This window comes from Ursus arctos, unplaced genomic scaffold, assembly GCF_023065955.2.
Source record: "Ursus arctos isolate Adak ecotype North America unplaced genomic scaffold, UrsArc2.0 scaffold_14, whole genome shotgun sequence".
NCBI lineage: Eukaryota > Metazoa > Chordata > Mammalia > Carnivora > Ursidae > Ursus > Ursus arctos.
In genome coordinates this window covers 26,888,160-26,913,056 of record NW_026622808.1, presented here as the reverse complement: position 1 = coordinate 26,913,056, position 24,897 = coordinate 26,888,160, and the positions used below count along the sequence as shown (strand labels likewise).

Below are 24,897 nucleotides of genomic sequence, written 5' to 3'. Positions count from 1 at the left end.
ACTAACTAATCACTCATGGGATTCCCCTCCCCCAGCCTGTGGCAGCCGTTCATCTCTCTGTGTGCATGGATTTGCCTGTTGTGGGCATTTTATGGAATCATAGATCTGGCTGCTTTCACTCAGCATCATATTTCCAGGGATCATTTGCTCTGTAGAGGATATCAGTGCTCGGTTCCTTTTCATTGCTGAGTCACATCGCATTCCGTGGTCCATCCATTCCTTTGTTGGTAGACATGACAATTCATATTCTGGGATTTGTTTGCACACCTGTTTTAGGTCTCTTGGGTCTGTACCTCAGAGTGGAATTGCTGGGGCTTATAGTAATTCTGTGTTTAACTACTTGAGGTCTTTCCCCATTTTGAAAGCACTTTGAAATGTGTGTCCTTTGCACACACAACATCCTCTGTAGTTGAATTCCGTGCCAGCCACAGCAGACTGTTTCTCTTCCTTTATAGCACGACACCAGCAGCCCTCTCATGGTCGCACCGCCATCCGCAGAGGCCCATTGGGCTGTGAGGGTAAGTGACCCCCGGCGGCGCCCCTCACCCGTCCTTCATGTGCAGTTGTTTTAGCCATTTATGGTGTTCAAAACGTTGCATGGGATGATTGTATCTATTCTGTTTCAGAGTGAGTTTGCCACAGAATTTAACCAAGACACTCTTTCAGATTAAAATCTTTTGAAATGGCCGTGACCTTTTTGGGCGTTGCCCTGCTAAGGCAGTTAGCTGAGTTTCAGGCAATGGATTCTTAAAATTTTACAGTTATATTTTGCATTTCTGGGTCGCGTTCTGTGGTTTTTCCTGCCTGGGTTGGTTAATCAGGATAGAAGGGGCAGTTGTGAGAACTTGCAAGTGTGAGGAGCTCCAAGTTGCGTCTGTAGCTCTCGCTTTTATTTCTAGACCGTTGTTATTCCTTTCTGATGCTCTCATTGCTTTTTGAAAAGCTTCTCTCTGTACCTGGGGGGACGGTCTCCATGTCCCAAGTCTTTCTAGAAGCAGCAAAGAAAGACACAAGTGGTAACCTCTCATAGGGTCAGAGTTAGTGCTAAAGGAAATGAGTGTGGGACATGGAGATGGTCCCCCAGATACTGAGACCTCCTCACTCCTCAGTTGTAAGGAGATTGTCACATTTTCTCACATTTATTTGGCTTAAGTACTGACATTAATAACAGTTTTGCTATAAAATAAAGAACCCCTCCCCCCGCCCCACCTCAAGTACATTTGTCCTGTTTTTACACGGTTTTTCTGTTCCATCCTTGGAAGGGTTTGGAGAAGGGGAGGTTTGTGCAGGGACGGGGCAGGAGGAGACCTCACGTGATCCAGGAATGGCAGAGTCCCCTCTGGAAGCGGCTGAGCGCTTGGCCGGCGGCAGTCACAGTACCAGAGGAGTTCCTTCTTGGTAGTCCAGTTGCACGGCACCTACTTCGAAAAAGAGCTGCTTTGTTGGAAAACGATGCCAGAGAGCTTGTATTCCTTGAACCGTTCCCGTCCCTTTCTGGCAGGGCTGTGTTGGGACCTCATGAGACGGGCTGGCGCTGGAGGAGGCTGCGGGGCCTCTCACGGGAGGCTGGGCAGGCTTGGTGCTGTGATGGGGGTAGACTCTCTTCAAGAGAGAGTCAGCCGTTTCCGTCAGAGAAACGTTGACAAAGCTGAAGTGCCAAATGTTCTTTCCGTTGGGAGAGCTGCTGGGTTTCTCAAAGCAGCGAGCCGGTGGGCGGAATTCCAGACACTCAAGGGGGACACACGGCGCTCACCTTCTCCACGCTTCCACTGCCTCATGCGTACGGTGTCTGCATGCGCTCTCCTTTCTGTTTTCTTTTTAATTGTGGTAAAGTATATGTGACATGAAGTTCACCATCTTGACCATTTTTAAAAAATATTTATTTATTTTTGAGAAAATGCGCGTATGCCCGCGCACACACATACGGATGTACACACGCATAGAGGGGAGGGGCAGGGGAGAGAGAATTTCAAGCAGACACTGTGTTGAGCAGGGAGCCCAACGCAGGGCTTGATCACTCAACCCTGAGATCATGACCTAAGCCAAAACCGAGAGTAAGACACTCATCCGACTGAGCCACCCATCTTGACCATTTTTTTTTAATAATAATTTTTTATTATATTATATTAGTCACCATACAGTACATCCCTAGTTTTTGATGTAATGTTCCATGATTCATTACTTGCGTATAACACCCAGTGCTCCATGCAATACGTGCCCTCCTTACTACCCATCACCAGCCTATCCCATTCCCCACCCCCCTCCCCTCTGAAGCCCTCAGTTTGTTTCCCAGAGTCCACAGTCTCTCATGGTTCATCTTGACCATTTTTAAGCATACAGTTCAGTAGCGTTAGGTACATTCACACTGTTGTGCAGCCATCTCCACCGTCCATCTCTAGAACTTTCTCATTGCTCCAGACTGAAACTCTGTCTCCATTAAACACTAACACCCCCCTCCCCTCCCTGCCCCAGCCCCTGGCGCCCACCAGTCTACTTGTCCCTGAGAATATGACTCCTCAAGGGACCTCATAGAAGTGGAATCATACAATACCTGACCTTCGGTGTCTGGCTTATTTCAATCAGCATGAGGTCCTCAGGGTTCATCCGTGTTGTAGCCTGGGTCCAAATCTCCTGTTTTTGAGGCTGAAGAATATTCCATTGTGTGGATGCCCCACATTTTGGTTATCCATTCTGTCGACGGACGCTTGTGAGGGTTTCTTAGTGCTCCCTGTGGCTCCAGGTCGTGGGCAGAGCAGGTGGTGAGGGATCTGCCACCCCCTGGGTCCAGTCACTGTGCGTTTCGTTTCCAGAGGAGGGCAGACTGCCCCTGTGCAGACCCGCCTCACCGACGGCCCCTTTTACACGCCAGCCGCATTTCACATTTCACAGTGGCTGTAGCTGCTACTCTGCGTTGTAGGTCCTGTTCAGACCTCTCTGTTCATGGGGAGCTTTTATTGTTTATTTTTTTACTCTGAGAGGACTTCCTGTTCTTAAAGTTGATTTTGATAATTGGTTGCTTAAGTCTTTGGTTTATTTTTATTTTTGGTTCTTGAGCTCTTTTAGTTCCGTAGGTTGATATCCAGATTTAGATGTTAGTCTTAACGAAAACCCATTCACACTTGCATCTTTCTCGTCCTAGCTCGCTCCTAGGAGGGAGGTAGGAGTGATCTTTGTCTCCCAGGCAGCCCCTGTGGTGGAGAGCAAGGCCCACGGCCAGGTCCTGTCTCCCATTGACCTTGGCTGCCAGGTTCATAGCTGCCAGGTTCATAGTTGCCAGGGAGCTCTTTCCTTCAGGTCAGATGTTCACTCTGAAACTGCTGTAAGACATCCTGTGCTTTTAGGGAGGCCAGTGGCAGGTCCTTGCCTGTTTTCATTCAGCTTCAGGTCAGAGCTCATTTTGGACTCTCCCACAGGCACCCTTTTTTTACTCACTCAGGCTATTTTTTCCAACTAGGTAGAAGAAAAGGCAAAATTCGACGGAATTTTTGAAAGCCTCTTACCCATCAATGGTTTGCTCTCTGGAGACAAAGTCAAGCCAGTCCTCATGAACTCAAAGCTGCCTCTTGATGTCCTGGGCCGGGTAAGTGGTTCTCTCACATCCTGCACTGCTTCTGACTTCCATCCGCCCCAAGCTTGCTCTCCACGCACATGTATGAGGCTTTACACACGGCCATGCACCGTTGGGGCCTTTGTAAGAGCCGATGCGCATGGAGAACTTGCTATGGTCAAGTTGGCTTAGGGCCCCATAGATGTAGCTCACAGATGCTCTCCAGCCTGTGTGGGCCCATTGCACGCCTGGGGAGGCAGCCTCAGAAGCGAACTTGCTGCCCAGGGCCCAAAGACAGTCAGAGGTGAGATTTGAACCTGGGATTTCCCCTACTCTGTGTGCTTCTGGGGAGAAGTACGGGAGTGTATGTCTAGAACTCTTTGCTTCTTTTCTATTTTTTTTAAAGATTTATTTATTTATTTTAGAGAAAGAGAGCCCATGAGTGTGAGGGGCAGAGAGAGAGGGGGAGAGAGAATCTCAAGCAGACTCTGCACCAAGTGTGGAGCCCAACATGGGGCTTGGTCAGACCTGAGCCGACACCAAGAGTTGGATGCCTGTGCCACCCAGGCACCCCTCTTTTCTATTTTTAATTACTTTTTTCTGGCTATGAGCTTCAGATAAAGGTACTTTAAATTTGCAAGTTTAGAAAAAATTTTATGTGTTCTCTTAAAAAAAAAGCCCTTAGTTTTGTTCCTATTAAATACAAGGTTTTTAGATACAGCTTTCTAGTCCAGACTGTCTTCCCTCCAGTGAGGTTTGCATCACGGCCCCGTGTGTTTGCTCTGTCCACAAAGCCCAGTTCCACAAGGCCGTCCCTGCTGAGTTTCCCGCTCCGCACTGAGAAGGGATGGATGCTGTCATCTGTATGGATTGGATGACAGCGACGTGGCAGGCACAGGCCCAGAGCAGGGGACTGAGCATAGTCCCTGCTGCCCCGGGCGACCCCTGGGGGTCTAGCTCATGACATTTAGTAGAACTTTTGGGAAAGGTGCAAATTCTTGTCCCTTGGATTCACCTAATAATGTTTCTGTTTGAGTATGACTTTTGTGGACTCTGACCCATTTGATAGGACCCAGGTAGAGCCCATCTTAATACTTTGTTTTGAAAGAAGGCCACTAAGAAAGGGGACTCTCTCAGATCCCTTTGTTCCCTCTTGGCTGTGGCATGGTGTAGGTGGAGCTCTGTGATGGGGACCAAGCGTCTTCACAGAGCATGAGTTCGAATCACAGCGGGATGGGGCGACCCTGGCCTGCACATTGTGTGCGTTTATTTAGCAGTCCTTGCAGAACACCTGACAACTGGATGTAATCCTATTCTAGAGCCAGATCCTGAACAAGACAGAGAGGCTGACAGAGGTGGAGTGTGCATCATTAGAAGGGGAACTGTGGCTGGGAGGGGCGCATGCTGCAGATCTGCCCGGGCTCCAGGTCTCGTGGCACACGGGTCGCTTCTCACCTGCTGCGCTCGCCTTCCCTCCTTTTCTGCACACGCGAGCCTTATGTGCACCCATTCAAGCATGTACATGTCCATCCGCGTCCATGCAGCCATGCACGCACTTATCCCTACCCGCACACGCATGTGTTCATGACTGTGCACCCATCCATCTGTGCTCCCGTCTCTCCGTGATGCACACGTCAGTGCACTTGTGCGTCCGTGCATTCGTGCTTGTGTTCATTTGTCTGTGCATCTGTGCACCAGCCATCCATTTAGTCATTCAGGAAGTTTGGAGTCTGCTCCGGGCCAGGCCTTGTGCTGAGCACCGGGAAGATGAGGATGAAATTAGATGTAGTCCAGGAGGTCAAATAAATAAATAATGGTTAAGATCATAATATTTATCATATTTATTGAGGGCTTACTAAATGCCAACCCCCGTTAGAGCACTTTGCATGAATGAAGTCCTTCAGGACTTGGAACTGCCTTGTTATGGATGATGTCCCTTCCATTTTCTAGATGAGGAAAAGGGGGACTTCAGAGTGGCCAGTACGCTTCTCGGGGTCTCATAGAGAGGGGAATGGGGCCCTAGGTGGTCCCCAGAGTCCTCATTCTTCCCTGGTGACCCCCTACTGCCCATTGCCTCCCTGATAATTGTGGTTCTGCCTGGTGAGGACAGTGGCAGAGGGGGCACAGGGCAGGCAGGGAAGGCTTCCTAGAGTAGGCATTTCTGGGTCGTGTCCTCCAGAGTGAAGAGATGGGTGGCTGACGATGGGAGAGGAAGGCCAGGCTCATGACTGCATGAGCAGAGGTGTGCTGGGGAGGGCTGGTGTTCTTACGAGGTACTTCTCCCCCAGGGATGTTCAGCAGTATCTGGAGACGGTTCTGGTTGTCCCACCTCAGTCGGGTGTTGTTGGCATCGGTGGGTGGAGGCCGGGGACACTGCTCAACACCATGCGGTGCCCAGGTCAGCCCCACCACAGAGGGTGACGCAGTCCCGATTGTCAGTGGTGCTGAGGTGGAGAGGCCCTGGGTGGGGAGAGGCGCGGAGCCAGAAAGTCTTGTTCCAGTCCTAGTTCCCCGAGCAAGTGCCATATCTTTGGAAAAGTTACTCTTTGTGAACCTCTGCTTCCTAAATTGAAGCCGGAGGCATAAAGCATTCAGCCTGATGCAGAATGCCTCTGAAAGGGCATCTCTGTGCTTGAAGGGACTGTGAACGGTTTGGGCTCCCTAGAGATCAAGGTGGAGCCCCTGGAAGCTGGGCTGCAGTGCAGGGACCTGCGTAGGGCACCGAGGGCTCCATGTGCCAGTCTAGGGGACAGGCTCAGAGCGTATTCTAGAACAGTCCCCGTGGTAACCCTCGGGAAAGGGTTAGAGGCAAAGAGGCCAGCTGGAGGCTGTGGCCTCTGTCGTGTATTAGAGAGGCCCAAGTCAAGGACAGCAGCAGGGCTGGGGAGGAGGACCTGCACATGACAAATGTCCCTGGGCTGATGTTGCTTATGATTGACCTGAGAGGGGACCAGCACGTGAAGCACCACGCTTGGACACTAAAGTGTCTGCTTAGCTCTGGGCACTGGCGCCGTGCCCAGCATTGCATGATGCAGGCTGGCCTGCTGGTTGGGGGTGGGGCTGACTTGGGTCAGGAAGCTGGTGCTTTGATTGTACTTTAGAAAATCTGACACCTGGCCTTTGACCCAAAGTAGGAACCTGGACCTGCCTGCCTCATCCTCAAGGTGCTAGGTGGGCCAGGCATGCTTGGTGGCACCATCCACCAGTGGTAAACGCATACCCACGGCCCTGCACAGGGTGAATGGCGGGGGGCTTGTGTTCGGAGCAACACCTGTGCCGAAACCAAAACATTTTTTCTATCTGAGAATTCCTTGTAAGAGGGTAAAGAAAAAACCAAGGTGGACATGGTTATAATTATGATCATTTGTTTGAGAAGATGAACATAATATAACAAAAAGGATCTTGGAATTGACGATGCTTCCTCAGCTGATGGATTTTCAGAGAACCCAGCGACTGGTTCTCAGATGCATTGTTATTGCCTCGTCTTAACCCTGCTATGCACCGAGCACTCAGAATCTGAGTTCTGGCCCACATGCTTCCCTCCCCAGTAAGCCTTGCTCTCTTTCCCTTGCAGGTCTGGGACCTCAGTGACATCGACAAGGATGGGCACCTGGACAGAGATGAGTTTGCTGTGGTAGGCCCCTGCTGTGACTCTTTTTTCCCACTCTGCTGAGGAGGGAAATGTTTCTCGAGTCGTGCTTTTTTTTTTTTTTTCCTCTGATTTTTAAAAAGTGTTTATTTTTATATACTTTGGATTTAAAGAAAAGCGACAGTAATACAGAGAATTCTTTTGAATACCCTTCAGTCACATTCCCCAGTGATATTATGTTACCACATTGCTTTATCCTCCTCCCTCCCTCTCTCGCCGTGTGTGTGTGTGTGTGTGTGTGTGTGTGTGTGTGTGTACACCTAAAATTTTCCTTTGAGCCATTTTGGAGTTAGTTGCAGACACCATACCCTTTTGCCCTAGAATACTTGAGTGTGTATTTCCTAAAACCAAGGTATTCTCTTATATACCCAGTGTCTAGTTCAAAATCAGGAAATTAACACTGGCATTGTCTAATTAATCATACTATCTATTATGTGTCTTATCGTATAGTTTCTACGTTAATATGTCGCTCTGTATTATCAAAGGATATTATTCAGACCCTGGTAGTTGTCCCCAAACGTCCTTTGCAGCAGAGAAGTTCCAGCCTCCTGTGTTATATTCTGCAGCTCCGTTTGTCTCTGTCTCATGGGCATTTTGAAGAGCGCAGGCCAGCAGTTTGTAGAGTGTCCCTCAGCTTGGGGATATCGGCTGTTTCCTCATGATTCCTCATGTTTCCAGGCCATGCACTTGTGTGGGGCAGGACCCCACTGAGGTGATGCTTGTTTCTCTTGGGGTACGTGCTGTCGGCTGGACCAGTGATACTTACCCCATGTTGTCGACATGGTATCAACCTTGATTGCGGTCTGTGGAGGCTGCAGGTTTCTTCCTGCAGCGTCACTCTCTCCCTGCGTGCTCAGTCTCTTGTGGGAGACATGTGGGGACTGGACTCCGCATTACTCCCCACCTCTCACCTGCTAGTTTTCAAGCCCTCCCAGGAGTCTCTCCCGATTGAGTGAGGATTATGGTGGTTGCAGGACGAGTTTCTAATTCTGGCACTTCTTGCATGTTTTCTAGTTAGCCTTCTACTATAAGGAGCTGGTATCAGAGTGGAGTCAGGGCTGCATCCTGTGTTCACGGTTTATAATCTTTTAGTGGCGTGATTTATTTTGCCCTTTGGGAGCTCCTCCCAGCTGGCTCCTTTGTCCTTCGGTCACATCATTGTCTGAGCACTTGCTTCCTTTGGCATAGTGTGATGCTCCCGGCTCCTCCCGTGTATTTCCTGCCCCAGCCCTGTTTCTCCAGGGAGCCCCGGTTCCATGTAGTGGAGAATGATGTTAGAAACCAGGATGTGGGCTCTGGGGGCTCTCAGTGCCCCTGGGGTGCCACTGCTTTCAGGACCTTCAGTAGACAGAGCTGGAAGTACGCATACATGTGGATGTGCCCAGCAGGTGCCCCAAGGCACCACCGTCTGCTTTCAGGTCTGCTTATGTCTGTGCCAGAGCCCTGGCACTCCTGCCCTCTTCTCCTTTTAATGGCGGTGGTGTGTCTGTGTGTTGATCAGGGCTCTCCTGTCCTATGGGCTGCCTTCCCATGCAGCTGCTCCCTCCGCACCCCTGTAGCTCCCCACCTTTCTGTTCAGCTGCCCAGCAGCCAGGCTCGTGTCCTCGCAGGCCAGCCCTCCTCACCCTGGGCCTGTGTCATTCTTTCTCTCCTCTCATTCTTCCCTTCCCTCCACCTCACAGCTTTGATCTTTCCCACTCATGGGATTTATTCACTCACCTTGTTTCCTTAAATCTCAAACGAAGTAAAACAAAGTAGCTTCTTATAGTTAGGGGCAGGTGTTTTATTTTTATTTTTTTAAGATTTATTTGTATATTTATTAGAGAGCGCATGCACACAGGGAGTGAACATGAGTAGGGGCAGGGGGAGAGGGAGAGAGAGAATTTCAAGCAGACACCACACTGAGCCCAGAGTCCAGCGCAGGGCTGGATCTCAGGACCCTTAGATCAGAACCTGAGCCAAAATCAGGAGTCAGGCACTCAACTGACTGAGCCATCCCAGGTGCCCCTATTATTATTTTTTTACTGTGGTAAAATATATAGAACATAAAATTTACCATCATAACCATTTTTAAGTGGGTGGTTCAGTGGCATTAATACTTTCACATGGCTGTGCAGCTGTCACCACCGCCCATCTCCAGGACCTGTCATCCTGCAAAATTGAAACCCTGTCCCCTTTGAACACTGGCTTCCCCATCCCCCAGTCCCTCATTATTTAGTTTTTGTATTTCCTCTGACTGCATTGGACTTGAGGTGTGTGTATCGTTGAACTGGTCTTGGGGTGATCCCCAGGAATGGTTTGGCGGGCCCAGAGTGAACCCGAGCACGTCCCCCTCTCTTCTCAGGAGCCTCAGGAGCCCCGCGTTTCCATTCGTGTTTTGTTTTTATCATGTCCCATCATTTCAGCCGAGATTTATATTGTTCTGTAAATGGGTCTTAAAATTGTGTCATTTGGGTTTCTTTTCATCACTCTCTGGGTTTAACATTCTGTAGTGTTTTTAAGTGATGGTAAATTTTACCTGTGTTAGCGATCTGGTCTGTAGTCACATAGCAGCTTAAGGAATATTTTTAAGTGGGAAGGGTTTTAATGTTGGTTCGATTTTTGTGACTTTTTTTTTCTCTTTTAGAGAGAGGCGGGGTGGGGAGGGGCAGAGGGAAGATGGAGAGAGAGACTCTTAAGCAGGCTCCACGCCCAGCGTGGACATGACCCCAGTTGAAATCAGAGAGTCACCAGGGACCCCTGGTTTTGTTACACTTTAAAATGCACTTAAATCTTTCTATTAGACAGTTTCTTTCCTCTGCCTGCCTGAAGCAGGAAGTACACACGGTCGCAGAGTATCTTTAGACTTCCAAATTCCAATACCTGGAGGCTCACCAGCCCTGGAGCTGTGTGGTAAAGGGACATGCGTGAAGTCTGGCATGATTGAATTCCTTTTGGGCTCATGTTGGTCTTACATTGATTAAACACATCTTGGAAAAATGATGCATTGGAAGAGAACGCATCAGGAAAGGCTTATTTTTTAAACTGTTCAGCTTGGAAGTGACCTCGAAAAGAGCAGTCTCTGTCCTGTCACTGCAGTCCTGGAAAGAGCTGCCCTCTCCTCGCCCATGGCCTGCGGCTGGCCACCTGAATGTAATTCTCTTTCGCACTCAAAGGCGATGCACCTGGTGTACCGAGCCCTCGAGAAGGAACCTGTGCCCTCTGTCCTGCCCCCATCCCTCATCCCACCTTCCAAGAGGAAGAAGACGGTGTTCCCAGGTGCTGTGCCTGTGCTGCCCGCCAGCCCCCCGCCGAAAGACAGCCTGCGCTCCACACCTTCCCACGGCAGCGTCAGCAGCCTGAACAGCACGGGAAGCTTGTCTCCCAAGCACAGCATCAAGCAAACACAGGTACGGGGCCCTCTGTGTGCGGCTGCTTCTCAGAGCCGCCATGTGCACCTGTAAAGTCCCAGCCAGGTGTTCCTTGGGAGCAAGTTAATTTGGGACCCCAGAAAGTTAACATGTGTGATTATGGTTTTTATTTTTTATTATTTATTTTTTAAAAATATTTTTAAAATATTTTATTTATTTATTTGTCAGAGAGAGCACAGGGGGAGCAGCAGGCAGAGGGAGAAGCAGACTCCCCACTGAGCAAGGAGCCTGACGTGGGGCTCGATCCCAGGACCCTGGGATCATGACCTGAGCCGAAAGCAGACGCTTAACCGACTGGGCCACCCAGGCGTCCCCATGATTACGGTTTTTTTTAAAACAATATTTATGGTTGGTATCTTCGTCCGTTTGAGTATAACGGAGTACGATAGACTAGGTGACTGTGACAAGCATTTATTTCTCACAGAAAATCTGGAGGTTGGGAAGTCAGATTCAGGCACTGGCAGATTCAGTGTCTGATGAGACCCTGATTCCGGGTTCACAGATGGTTTTCTCGCCATGTCTTCACGTGGTGCAAAGGACGAGGGAGCTCTCTGGGGCTTTTCTATGGTGGCAGTGATCTCATTCATGGAGCTCCACCCTCATGACCTAATCACCTGCCAAACGCCCCACTTCCCAATACCATCACATTGGGGCTAGGGTTTTAACATACAAATTCTGGGGTGGGGGCACAAACATCAAGGGATTCGAAGTTACTGTTCTCATTCATTTGCACACAAATACCACCCTTCCTCAGACACACTCAGCTTCCTCCCACCTCTGGCTCTCTTCTCTTGTCTCTGTCCCTCCTGCCTCAGGCAGTGCCTCTGCTGGGCAGGTGCATTCCCAGATCATACCCCAGCACTTGGCATCGTGAGGCCGCTCACGTGGGACACCTTAGCAGGAGGCTCGGGCGTGACCACAGCAAGTGTGCCCTGCGCTCTGTCCACCCTGCGTTCTAGATTTCCCATGCCTGGCCTGTTATGTAGTTAATTATCTGTCATCTGTCTCTTCTTCCCACATCCCTTCGCTCACCTTCATGAGAGCAGAGTTAGTTCTTGGTTATAATCTCAGTGTCGGAGAAATCTCAGGTACTCTGATGCTCGGTAAACATGAGGAGTGTCAGGTGAGCAAGGGAGGCATCCGTGTCTTGTTAGGAAGACAGCGTGGGGGCTCTGACTCCCAGCAGGCAGTGTCTTACGTATCAAAAAGACCTTTCTTGTTCTGGCAAATGTAGCACACCATAAAGGGCTCTTTTATAAAAAGGCACCTTGAGGTGACCTAAACATGCAAGAATGTGACATCCTGAGTTCCATCCTGAGTCATGCTTTGTGTTTTGCCCCATTTGTGGCTTCAAAGGGCAAGCAGTGCAGGTGACGTTAAGAGGGCCAGCCGGCTCTGCTATGCAGGTTCGCATATGAGTAGAAATGGGAAACCATCTTGTGTTGGTCTTGGTCTGTCAGTAAGTGACACTGTCTGCTAGGAATGCCTGTGGCACTCACTTGGGCCCCTGTGACTTATGGTGAACCCCCGCCCCCTGACACTTCCCAGATAGAGCAAATGTCTTTGCAGCTCTTGTGAGAATTGTAAAATGTACCTCGGCAACAACGATCAGGAAAATTTGCGAAACTAAGGTCGGTGACTCACAAGTCCTGCGGAGTGCAAGTCACACCGGGGCCACCACAGCAAGGCCAGGTCTAGAGAGCAAACTCGGGCACAGGGCTCTGCCTTTTTGGGGTGGAGCATGGGGGTCTAGGGTGTCTCAGGTTCACTCTTTACTGGTGAGTTTAAAACATAAGTGTGGGAATGAAAGCATGGGAAGGGAAAAGTGGGGTCACTCAGGTGGCCAGTTATTGAGGCCACCCTGGCTTTCCCAGGGGACTGTCATGGGCTGGCCTGGCTCTTTCCCTAGTTGTGTGGCTAGCGATGTGTTCATCTGAGATGGGTATTTTTGAAGGGGGTGCCTCAGCAATCAACAGCTTAAGGACAGGCACTTAAATTACAATCAGAAGACGAATTGTCAGGCACTTAACGCTTCAGAAATATGTGATCAGATGGTGATTCTCTTGCATGTGACATACTTGTAAAGTTAAGCATTCTGCTTGGTGTTGGCGGGGAGGGGGGGCGGCTCATTTCCTAGGAGCTTGCCGCACCGTAGAGCGAGGGTCCTCTCAGAGAGGGTCAAGGTGGGTTGGTCGGGGAGGAGAGGTGCTTGCACAGCCCCCGTCACTGCCCTGGCCGCATGGAGAGGCACAGGCGACAGGGCTTCCCCTCCAGTTGGTGGGTGTCAGTTAACAAGCCCAGTGTCCAGATGGCCCAATCTGGGCATCTTCATCAGCTCAGCAGCCCCCCAGCCGTGCCCCACACTTCCTGGGGATGCCACAGTGACCATGGGACTGGCCTCTGCCCTCCTTAGGGGGATAGACAGTAAGCATATCAATAAACTAAGGAAAGTTAAATAGCTATGAGAAGCAGAACAGGGCCTGGCCTGGAAGTTTGGGGTGAGGAGAGGGGTGTGCTCCTGCTGTAGATGGGGTCAGCTGGAGGGTCACTAAGGAGGTGAGAGCTGATACCCGAATGACAAAAAGCCATCAGAGGACTAGCCTGTGCCAAGGCTGTCTAGTGGGGACCTCTAGAAACAGGAAGAAGGGTGGGATGGAGTCAGAGAGGGGGCCAAGGCTGGTAACTTAGATCTGCATGAGCTGTTCTTATTAAGCACTGTAGGTTAGGTTAGTGGTGACGGCTTTTGCTGACAAGGAAGCAAGTAGGGTCAAGGTTGCTGGCAGGTGCAGATTGACCAGCGTGGTAACCCCTGTCCATGATGAACTGGTGGCCCTTCCCAGATCCTGGGAACACACTGCTGATTGCAACTAGACCTGTTTTACCAGGGACCTCTATCTGGCTGGGGGTGGGAAGAAGCGGGTGCATTCCCTTACCCAAGGATGGGGGCAGCTGGTGGAGTCACAGACATGAGAGCGAGCAGTTCTGGGAACCCACAGTCACCATGCCATTCCCTCCCCCACTTCTCTCATTGCCAGCCTAGGGCTGCCAGGTCCTGTCGTCACAGCCAGCTGTGGGGTGCAGCCCCTTTCAGCCACCGGGCTCTCTTCCTATTTACTGGGGGCCTGTGGCTACTAAGGCAGCCTTAAACCCAGCCCTTTCTGGGAGACCCAGCTGCGAGGAGAAGGCTGTCCCATGTTGGATTTGTAGTGAAGTAGGCTTCTGAGTGTTGCTGTCAATATACTCTGAGACCCCAGAAATCAGACAGCAAGCTCATTTTGTGTGCACGTTGAATGTTAGGATTTTTGTCTTCCCAGAGTTGTAGTATCTTGGGATTTGTGCAGCATAGAAACCGTTGTCTCTTTCAGCATATCTTGTCTGATCCGCTCAGGTTTCTTGGCCTCTGAGGTTTAGCTTACTCCAGCCACTGGACATAAAGACAGCAAGCCTCTTCTTCGTTAGAGATCCTTTATGTGCGTCTTTATGTCTTCTCTGAGGTGGCTTACAAAATTCACATAACGTGACAAGTAAAGTGCAGGAGGTCTCTCTCGTTATCTGAACTCCTGCTGCCTAAGCCCCTGCTGTTTGAATTTGGTCCATAGATTCTGATAAATCCTTGCTGGACTAACTTATTACTCCCTATCCAGAATCCTGGAACTGAAATGATCCGGGCAAATGGTGTCCCTTGCTTCCCACCCTTGCTTTCTGGATTCCCATTGCTCGCATCAGGATCATGCTGGATTTGGATAATGAGGGAGACCTGTTCAGAAAGAGCGGCCGAGGAAAAGCGTTTCTAGAAAAAGGGGCAGAGGTGCAGTGGAACTGGGTTCAATGAGTATGCCAAAGGTCAGAGGTGACATGTCCAGAATTAGCAGCTGAAGGGGCCCTGATGCCCCTGTATTAGGAGGTGCATGGGCCCTGATGGCCATTCGGTGGCATTTGCCCTCTCATGTAGACCTGAGCAGGCAGCGGGGGAGGTCACACGTGCAACAGGTGGCCAAGCCCTGTTGCTGCCGAAATGGCACTATCCGGGGCTCGCAGATAGTCTTAGCTCCATCTACCGGGGCGGTGCCCTCGAGGGTGGTGGGGCCCTTGCAGATGGCAGGCATGTTCATCTGGGGCCCCAGGTCCCCTGCCAGCACCTGAAGGCCCTGGGTGCCTGTCCATCCAGCAGACAGTTTTCACATCCGCCTCATTCATTCCCCGTCATTGTCGGTTGTGCGCTGATACCTCATGGGTACGCTGCTGTGTCATGGGGAATGGAGTCAGGGACGAAGGACGGAGTACAGAATCCTGAACGGTGGGCACGAGAACTCTGGCAGCTGCAGAGAAGTGTTCACAGGCAGAGGACAAGAGGACCAGGAAGGCTGGCGTGGGAGCGGAGCTGGTTGGTTCTTAGGAGACTGTCCTTCTAATGTAGGCCGTCAGGAGGGTCTTGCCTGGCACAATTGGACCCCCTCGTGGAAGGAGGTCATCAGCTTCCTTTCAAGCCCCTTCAGCCTGCTGGGTCTTTACCTCCCTGTAAATACAAGGAGAAGGGGGATCTGCAATGGGGTGGGAGAGGCTGACTGAGTGGTGTTCACTGCTCTCAGCCTCGGTTTCCCCACTTAGCGAACAGGGCTCCTGTCTGCCCTCTCGGTTCATGGAGTTGTTCTGCCCACATGCACAGAGAAGCGCTTTAATAGTCCTCCTGTCAGGAGCGCATGGAAGCGCTTTAATAGTATGTGTTTATGGTGATGAGAAGCTAGAGACCAACCATTTTGAAACCCCTTTCAGCCAACCGTGAGCTGGGTGGTGCCGGTTGCAGATAAAATGCGATTTGACGAGATATTCCTGAAGACCGACCTGGACCTGGATGGCTATGTGAGTGGCCAGGAGGTGAAGGAGATCTTCATGCACTCGGGCCTCACCCAGAACCTTCTAGCACACATTTGGTAAGGACGGGTAGCTGGACGTCAGCTCGTCCGGGCCTCCTGTGTGGAGGTCGTGGCTATGGGAAGCTCTGAGGGGCCCCGAGGAAGAGAGGCTTGTGCTTAAGGAAGGGCGAGTGGCTGTCAGGGCGTGGCGGTCAGGGGCACCTGTCCAGTGCTGCAGCAGGCCTCCACGTCTGCCCGGGCGGATGGGGGCTGAGTGAGGTAGGAGTGTGAAGGCCCTTTCCCCATATCCTGGGCACGGCAGCTCACTCTCCGCCCGTTTAGTCCCTGGGGACAGCTCTGGGGTGATTTGCTTGAGTGGCCAGGGCTAGTTCTTGCTGGTGGTTATGCTGGTTCTAGCGGGAGACCCAGCCTTTGCCACAGCCAGTTGGGGTGCAGACGCTTGGCCCTGCCCCTGTGGGGGGAGTGTGTGGTATGTCTCCAGCAGCTCGGGTAGAGCCGCCCTGGGCAGTGGGGGCTGCGGCCACCTCCCCTAGGAGGCCTGTGAAGGTCAGGGACTCGGCTCCCATCAGGAGGGCGAGCGGTCAGCAAGACTCCGGTCTGCCCCTCAGGGCCAGTCAGGGAGCAGGCCTCACCCCCACTTTCCTTCAGGGTGCACCAGACCAATCTTCACAGCACTGGGATGGCTCCTTTTGTAACTCTGTCCTCAGGGCTTGGGGGGCTTCACTTGGGAGTCACAAGGAGAGCATTTCCATATAATTCTGGAGAGGTGAACCCCTCCGAAGAAGAGCAGTGAAATTTAGCATGTTACTGAGTAGCTTGGGGAAGTAACTGTCCTTGGCAATAATTCGTAGATGTGCATCTTGTGAGGGGAGGCTCCAACCTGAGAAAACAGGCTGTCCCTTCAGAAGGCATATGTACCACTCAGACTGACTCTGGTCAAACAGAGTCAAGCCGCTGGGGGAGGCCAGCTGCTCCCGACAGGTCAGGGACAGTCATTCTCCGCCCCTTCAGCTCCAGTGCCCCCTTTTAGGGCCAAGGAAGTGCACTGTCCCCTTTATCACCTTGGAAGTGGATGTGTGTGTGATTCAAAGGCAGCGAAGCCGCATCCTGATCATAGCACAGGGACAGTACCTCAACCGTGGCGCAGTGACAGGGAGGTGACAGTGAAATCACCAATATACTTGCATTAAAAGAAGGAATGCAGAAAGCGTTGCGTGTAAGGGAAAAGGCAGGGTGAGCACGCTCTAGAAGAGCCGCCGGGAAGGTCGCACAACGGTCTGGGTTTGGCTGCACGTGGTTGGGGGAAGGGGGCATCCCTGGAGCGCAAGTAACATCGCTGGAGCATAGGTAACACACCCAGGGGGCCGGCAGGGAGAAACTGCAGCCAGGGGCCTCGTGCGCACAGCCCAGGAGCCAGAACGTGCTTGTGCTGCCGTGGGTGGAGGCTGGCCGAGCACCGCATGCAGGCCTCGGAGCCCACGCTCCTTCAGAGACGGGAGGAGGAGGGGGTGGCAGAGGAGAGGCCTCAGGCCCAGGGGCAGCTGTGGGCTGGGGGTGCAGCAGGACCGGCCCTGGCAGGCAGAATCCGCACACCTCACCCTCAAACGGCAACAAGAATGAAGAGGTCTTAAGTCAGCCTTTATTGGTGCCATTCGGTGGGGTCTCTGTGCCCCCCACGGCCCCGGTCATTGGCTGTTTGGGCCCGAGTCTGTGCACCATTTCCGGCTGTCTGCTTTGTGTTAGAGAGTGATGTCATCGCTCTGCCGTCACCATGCGTGGTGGGAAGTGAGGCCGCCTGTTGAGGGGCCGGCGGAGACATTTCTGCAGATGTGGAGGCCTTGTCCAGCTGCGTGAGACTTTTCTTCCTGTAACGACCAGCTCCTGGTTACTGGGCTGGTTGCAGAGCTGCTCCCCCAGGCTTTGCAGGAGCTCCGGGTGCCGCTGGCTTACGTGCTGCCTTGCCCGTCTACCAGGATGCCAGAAGGCCACGTGAGCAGGGACACCTTAGCAGTGAGGGACTGTCCTGTGCAGCATGGTCAGGTGTGGCTTTCTGGGCCCCCTCGCCTCAGGACAACAACCCTAAATGCTGTTGCTGTCATCCCCGTTGAAAGCCAGCAGCCCAGGCTGCTCTGATAAGTGGGGCTGGCTAAAGACCGGAGGATGCCCGCTTGGGTCCCGCTTCCATGTCCACCAGAATGGCTGCTCTGTATTGGAGCATCACAGTCCCCCATCCACACACGCCACAAAGAGCCAGTGGCATTTCTGCTGATTGCTGATGAGGTCTTCCCAAAGGCCCACCACCTCAGCCTGTGGGGTGGGGTTTGGTGGTTTTCCAGCCAGGTAGGCCCCCCTTCCTGTCCTGATGACCCTCTCCTTTTTTTTTCTTAAAAGATTTTATTTATTTGAGAGAGAGAGACAGACAGGGAGCGAGAGAGTATGAGTAGGGTGAAGGGCAGAGGGAAGTAGACTCCCACTGAGCAGGGAACCTGATATTGGGCTCAATCCCGGGACTCCAGGATCATGACCTGAGCCGAAGGCAGATGCTTAACCGACTGAGCCACCCAGGTGCCCCCTGACGACCCCCTCCTTAACCAGTCTTTGGGCAGGGTGCTCGGGTGGGGGGTGTTGGGACTGCTGTCCGGGAATGGGATGTTCAGTAGAAAAGGAGTTGCTGCTGTGCCCTAGTCTTTGTATTGTCACTGTTCATTTCTTAAAAGGATGGGTTCTGTGATTTGTACTTACCACGCAGGGCCAAATTCTTGCTTCTGATCTGTAATTAACATCTGCACATTTCTCCCAGGGCCCTGGCTGATACGAGGCAAACGGGGAAGTTAAGTAAAGACCAGTTTGCATTAGCTATGTACTTCATTCAGCAGAAGGTCAGTAAAGGCATCGATCCCCCTCAAGTGCTGTCACCCGACATGGTCCCGCCCTCAGAGAGAGGCACTCCCATCCCGGTGAGTACTGCTGGCCACACCCCGTCCTGTTCATGTGGTTTCCCGCAGCCTGCCACCAGGTGGCGGCAGTGGCCTGTGTGAGCTGGCCAGTGCCCTACCGTCCTTGCCTAACTTCACCTGGCCCCGGCCTTTACCAGGGGCCCAGGGATGGGTCTGGGGGGTGTGTCTGGGCCAATGGGATAGTTTTCCAGGCAGGGTGCTGGCCCTTTTGCTACTGTGAATTCGATATACACCATGACTGTAACCCTCATACTAGGACTTACTAGGACCTGCTGGGCAGTAGGGTCAGCTTGTCAAATTTTTTTTTAAGGTTTTATTTTTAAGTAATCTCTACACCCAGTGTGGGACTTGAACTCACAACTCCAAGATCCAGAGTCACATGCTCCACCAATTGAGCCAGCCAGGTGCCCCTCAGTTTGTCAGTTTTTTTTTTTAAGGGAGAGGAGGGGCAGAGGGAGAGGGAGAAAGAGAATCTTTAGCAGGCCTCATGCCATGCGTGGAGCCCGACGTTGAGCTCAGTCTCACAACCCCGAGATCATGACCTGAGCCAGAATCAAGTCGGACGCTTAACTGACTGAGCCACCCAGGCGCCCCTCAGCTTGACAATTTTTAATTCTCTCTCTGAATTTGGTTCCAGGACGGTTCAAGTTCTCTTGGATCAGGGGAATTTACTGGTGTGAAGGAACTCGATGACATCAGTCAAGAGATCGCCCAGTTACAAAGGTGTGTTAGAGCTCCTTCCCCAGAGAATCTGAATCTTACGCCGGCCCTGTCCCAGCTGTTACCACAAGTACCAGAGGCTTGTGAGACATGCAGCAGGTTGACCATCACAAGTTCGTACAGCAGGAATGAAGTGCTGCACATTCCCCTGAGTCCCTGAATTGACTTACTGAGCTCGAGTGATGACATCTGCAGTAGTCTCAGTGTGGTGTGGCCTTGGGGTCTCAGGCAGGTTGTTGCTAGGCAGCCCCGGGCCCTCCCCCTGACCTCAGGAAGGCCTTGCTCTCCCTCAACACATAAAGCGGCTGAGTCTCAGGTGGCAAGTTAATGGTTTAGGACCAACAGCTAAACCGAGAGAGCCTTCATGTCCAGGTCCCTGGCTCCTCTCTGTGCCTACTGCCTCAGTTTCCCCATCTGTAAACAAGGGCTTTGGATGGGTGGGATGTCTGCACGCTCAGCATCTGGCATAAAGAAGTGCATCCATTTCCTATATGTCCCTGGGATCCTCTTCAAAGCAGCCACCCCTCACCAGTTAATTCTGAGGGAGGGCACTGAGCAGAAGGGCCCAAAAAGCACTTTGCCCTCTGTGGGCAAAGTCCGTGAGGGCATGTTGAGCCCTCCTCACCCTGGGCATCGCTCTGCCTTTGTCTTCCCTCTGCTCTGGGGGCTCAAGTGGTCTCACTGGGACTGATGCCTCATCGTATCCACATATTCCACCCACACTTGAGAGGAGGGGATGAGGTCGGGGGCACAGTCACTGGGAGCCAGCTGGGTTCTGTGGGTAAGGATGGAATTGGGCGTTGAGAAGTTGGCACCGAGAGAATACACCGTTTTATAGCCATGCTGTCACTCATCTGTGCTTTCCTGAAATCTTTTTCAATGCCCAGAGAGAAGTACTCCCTGGAACAAGACATTAGAGAAAAGGAAGAGGCAATCAGACAGAAAAGCAACGAAGTACAGGTAAGCGCAGTACTCACCCTGGGCACATGAGCTGTGCCCCCTGTAGTACCGGCCATGGCTGTCCGTGGGGGCGGGGCAAAGGAGAGCTAGCCCTGCCCTTCCTGGAAGCAGGAGCTTCTGGGGGGCTTCCAGATGAGGTTTTTAAATTTCCTACAGATGGGGTTTTCTTTCTCTTTTTTTCTTTAAATGGAGCTGTATAAATCACATCACATAAAATTTGCTGCTTTAGAGCATACAATTCAGTGGTTTTTAGCATATGCAGTATGTTGCTTGGCTATTTCCTCCATCTAGATCCAGAACATTTCCATTACCCCAAAAAGAAACCCCATGACCGTTAGCCCTCACCCCGCATTGCTCCTCCGCCAGCCCCTGGCAACTACTAATCTGCTTTCTGTCTCTATGGATATGCGTGTTCTGGATGTTAGAGGTGAGGCCTTTTGTGTCTGGCTTTTTCCACTCAAGTCTCAGTGTTTGAGGTTTAGTCAGTGGCTGCTAACCTGTTCTTAGGACAGTCCTGCTTCCTGGAGTTTCTCCTAGCAGGTGGTGGTGATGTGGAGATTGGGAGTCTGCTGGGCTCGAACCCAGTTCTCCTTAGCTGTGTGACCTTGGGCAAGTTACTTAACATCTCTGGGTCTTGTATGACATTGGTAATGACTGTTCTGCTTTCCTGAGTTGTGGGGCTGGAAAATGGGGTCTGGCATATGCTCAGCACTCACTCGGGGCCCTCCCTGCTCTTCTTATCATTTGAGCAGAGGGTAGTCTGCAGCAGGAGCATGGGTTCCCACAATGTCTCGGGTCTGAGTGGATAGAGAAGGTGCTGCCACTGTGAGGACATCAGAGGTGGCCATGGCACCCTGACGGTGAGCGCAAGAAGTGCCGCTGGGACTGGTGGTCTCTGCTTGAGGACCTGGCGTGTTCTGAGCTCAGAGCTGGGCGAGGGAGAAGAGCATGGCCAAGTGGTCAGGACTCCAGCTCCACCTGAGGGACCTCACCTGAGTGACCCGGACCGGTGGCTCAGCCTCCTAGCTTCCTTCTCCCCAGCTGGCACCAAGGGTCAGTGCATGGGCTGCTCACAGAGCCAAGAGCAGCGGCTGGCTGCCGTGTGCGCTGTGAAAGTGGCTGGTACTTTCTGGGCCACCTCCAAGGATGTGACCTGAGCCAGGGGAAGTAGCGTCGGACTCTGTTGGGCTCTCGAGGTGCTGGGCGGCTCTCCTGCACCACCCGCAAGGGGACTGGAGGACTCTGAGATACTAGGAAGATGGCACGTTGCGCCGATCTGTGGGAAATGTCATCTGTCATGGCTGTGGGCTGCTGGGGAGGACCCACCCTGCTTCGGCACACTCACCAGTTCACACTGTGCATTGTCCAGACCCTTCTTTCCTTTCCTGGCTTCTCGCTGTCTGTGCATGTTAGGAGTGAGGATTGGGCTGTAGATGGTCTCCTGGAATGTTTTGGATTGGAAAGCAGGGACTGGCCTGCCTCTGACAGGAAGGGCTTTTTGCTTCTGTTATAAGGAGACGTTGCAGGCGAAGTGACTATATTTCTCTGAAAGTCCCACGGTACTTTCCTCCTGTCATTTTATTCTCTTTCAGTCCTCTGATTTCCACCCATGTCCTAGAATTGATCCCTCAGACCCAGAGCCCACTCCCGCCCCTCCGTCACCTGCATCCTCTCAGCCTCCATCATTTTAGTCCTGTGGTGTGGTGGAGCTGGCCTCCTCTTCCCTCATGCCCGGCTGGGCCCAGCCAGCGACAGGGATGTGTGGCCGATTCTCCCTTCCTGTTGTGTGTGGGTTGCCATGAACATGCTTTCGTTTGTATTCTGGTCCCTGAGGATCTGGGTGCTATGATGGCCTTTAACTACCCAGGAAACCAATCATCTGCTGCCAGCTCTGGGCGATTCTGAGGAAGGTGTCGGGTCTTTGTAGTGACTTGTTCTGACGGCGCAGCCAGGCCACCTAGAGCCCTGGCTTGTGGGCTCTGTTGGCACACACCTGCAGCCTTTGAGGTGCTGGGGTCCTTGTGTGCCCCAACAGCCCCACAGAGCTGGGAGAGACCCCAACTCCAGCCAGACCGACCCCTGTTCTGTGGGGGCCTCATTTGTAAGCAGGCCAGGCTGGGGCTCTGCTGTAGTGCTTGCTGGCAGCTTTTTGGTCCTAGACAGAATACTGTATTTTTTGAAAGTTCCCCTGTGAAAACCAGGTTTGGCTTTGGTTCCTGCCACCTTTTCCCATGTGGGTCTGGTCAGGAGATCACTTGCCACACCCACTAGCACAGTCTGCGGGCCAGGGCTCCGCGTGGAGTACGAGTCCTTTGTCCTCAGGTTTATGTTTGGTTTTAGGCAGCGGAAGCTTCGGCTTCAGCCCCCATGGTCCTGTTCCCAGGGTTCCCCTTCCCCACCCTCCCTGGGGGTTTCTCGCCTCCATTTCCATCACTGTCGTTCTGGTGAGCACCCGCAGTGTCTTTGCCTGGTTTCTGGTTTTATTTTGTTTCTGCGATAACATGTTACTGAGCTAGAAACTCACATCCCACACGGTCCATCCACTTAAAGTGTATAATTCAGTGGTGTTTAGTGTATGCTCAGGGTTGTACACCCATCACCACTGTCAGTTCTTCAGCACTTTCTTCACTCCGAAAGGAAGCCCCATCCCCACTAGCAGTCCCGTCGTCCCCCAGCCCCTGGCAACCACTGATCTACTTCCTCTCTCTGGATTTACCTGATCTGGACGTTACGTGGTAATGGAGTCACACATTGTGTGGCCTTTGTGTCTGGCTTCTTTCACTCCGCCTCGTGTTTTCAACGTTCATCCACGTCGTAGCGTGTGTCAGGGCGTCACTCGTTTTTATGGCTGAGTGAGACTCTGCAGTGCGGCTGGACCACATTTTGTTCATCTGTTCAGCCGTTGATGGATATTTGAATTTTTTGACTTTTTAGCTATTGCAGATGACATCACTCTGAACGTTCACATGCAAGTCCTGTGGACATATGATTTCACTTCTCTTGGGTCTGTTACCTAGGATTGGAATTGTTTGATCATGTGATAACTCTGTTTAACCTTTTGAGGAAGTGCTGGACTGTTTTCCAACATGGCTGCACCATTTTACATTCCAACCTGTTAATGCATAAGGGTTCCTGTTTCTCCATACTTACTTACTCCCCATTTTTTATTTTAGCCTTCCCAGTGGGTGTGGAGTGGTATCTCATTGGCCCTAATGCTTTCCCTAATGATGTTGAGCATCTTTTCATGTGCTCATTGGCCGTTTGTGTATCTTCTTTGGAGAAATGTCTATTCGGGCCGTTTGACCATTTTTAAATTGGGTTGTCTTTCAGTAGCTGAGTTGTAAGAGTTCTTGATAGTTTCTAGATATAAGCTCTTCATCAGATATGTGATTTGCAAATATTGTGGGTTGTCTTTTCTTTCTTGATGGTGTCCTTTGAAGCATAAAGCTTTTAAATTTTGGTGAAGTCCAGTCTATTCCTTTTTTTTCCCTGCTCTTGCTTTTGGTGTCGTATCTAAGAACTCATTACCAAATTCAGGGTCACAAAGATTTACCCCATGTTTTCTTCTAAGATTTTATCATTTTAGCTCTTACATTTAGATCTTTGATCTTTTTTCAGTTAGTTTTTGCATACGATGTGAGGTAGGGGCCCGACTTTATTCTTTTGCGTGTGGAGATCCAGTTGTCCCACACCATTTGTTGAAGAAAATGTTCTTTTTCCATTGAATGGACTTGGCACCCCTGTTGGATATCACTTGGCCGTCAATGTGTGGCTTTATTTCTGGACCCTCAGTTCTATCCCATTGCTCTACCTGCATTTCTCGTTATGTCACTACCACGCTGTCTTCATGGCTGTAGCTTCTTAGCGGCATACCTCATTTTATTGTGCTGCACTTGATTGTGCTTTGCGGATACTGTGTGGTTTTTTGTTTTTGTTTTACAAATTGAAGGTTTGTGGCAACCCCGTGTCAAGCAAATTTATCAGCACCATTTTCCCGGTAGCATTTGTTCACTTTGTGTCTCTGTGTCCCATTTTGGTATTTTTTGCAATCTTTCGAACTGTTTCATTATTGTTATATATGTTCTGGTGATCTGTGATCAAAGATTATGACTCACTGAAAGCTCAGATGATGGTTAGCAATTTTTAGCAATAAGGTATTATTTTATTTAAGGTGTGTACGTTTATTTTTAGACATAATGCTATTGTGTACCTAATAGATTGCAGTATAGTATAAACATACTTTTATATGCACTGGGAAACTAAAAAATTCATTTGACTCACTTTAGTGCGATATTTGCTTGTTGTACTGATCTGGAACAAAACCCACGATATTTCTGAGGTATGTCTGTTGTAAATTTTGAAATTGAAAAGTACGAGTCCTACAACTTTTTTTCTTCTTTTTCAAGATTGTTTTGGCTATTCGGAGTCCCTTCCATTTCCGTAATGGATTTTGACATCAGCTTGTTAGTTTCTGCACAGAAGCCAGCTGGGGATTCCAGTGGGGTTTGAATTGAGTTTGTAGGTTGTCTGGGTTATTTCTGTGTTCTCTTTGCTTAGACACCTCCCCCGTTCTGACCCAGCTCCCATCCTAACCATGAGCTGATGGGTATTTGTCCCCTCTTCGAGTCCTCCTTTTTCATTATAGAATGAGGCTCAGATTCCTTGATGTCCCAGGCTGTTGGCCACCTGGTGTCCCAGGCTACCACACTGGGCCTGACCCCCCTCCCTGCTTCGTCTCCTCCTCCTCCGTCACTGTTCTTCCCTCAGATGTGGCAGACCC

General features: G+C 51.2%; 1 protein-coding gene across 13 annotated transcripts in view; it reads left to right on the top strand.

The window, feature by feature from the left end:
- Window positions 1-24,897, top strand: part of EPS15L1 (epidermal growth factor receptor pathway substrate 15 like 1) — a 94,082-nt gene that overhangs the window by 25,929 nt on the left and 43,256 nt on the right. For all 13 annotated transcript variants that reach the window (XM_044384760.3, XM_044384761.3, XM_026500426.4 and 10 more), the window contains 8 exons: window positions 456-518; window positions 3,455-3,580; window positions 7,122-7,181; window positions 10,352-10,585; window positions 15,380-15,537; window positions 18,281-18,437; window positions 19,075-19,160; window positions 20,045-20,117. In XM_044384760.3, the coding sequence (XP_044240695.1) occupies window positions 456-518; window positions 3,455-3,580; window positions 7,122-7,181; window positions 10,352-10,585; window positions 15,380-15,537; window positions 18,281-18,437; window positions 19,075-19,160; window positions 20,045-20,117 (957 nt within the window). The remainder of the gene's footprint in view (window positions 1-455; window positions 519-3,454; window positions 3,581-7,121; window positions 7,182-10,351; window positions 10,586-15,379; window positions 15,538-18,280; window positions 18,438-19,074; window positions 19,161-20,044; window positions 20,118-24,897) is intronic.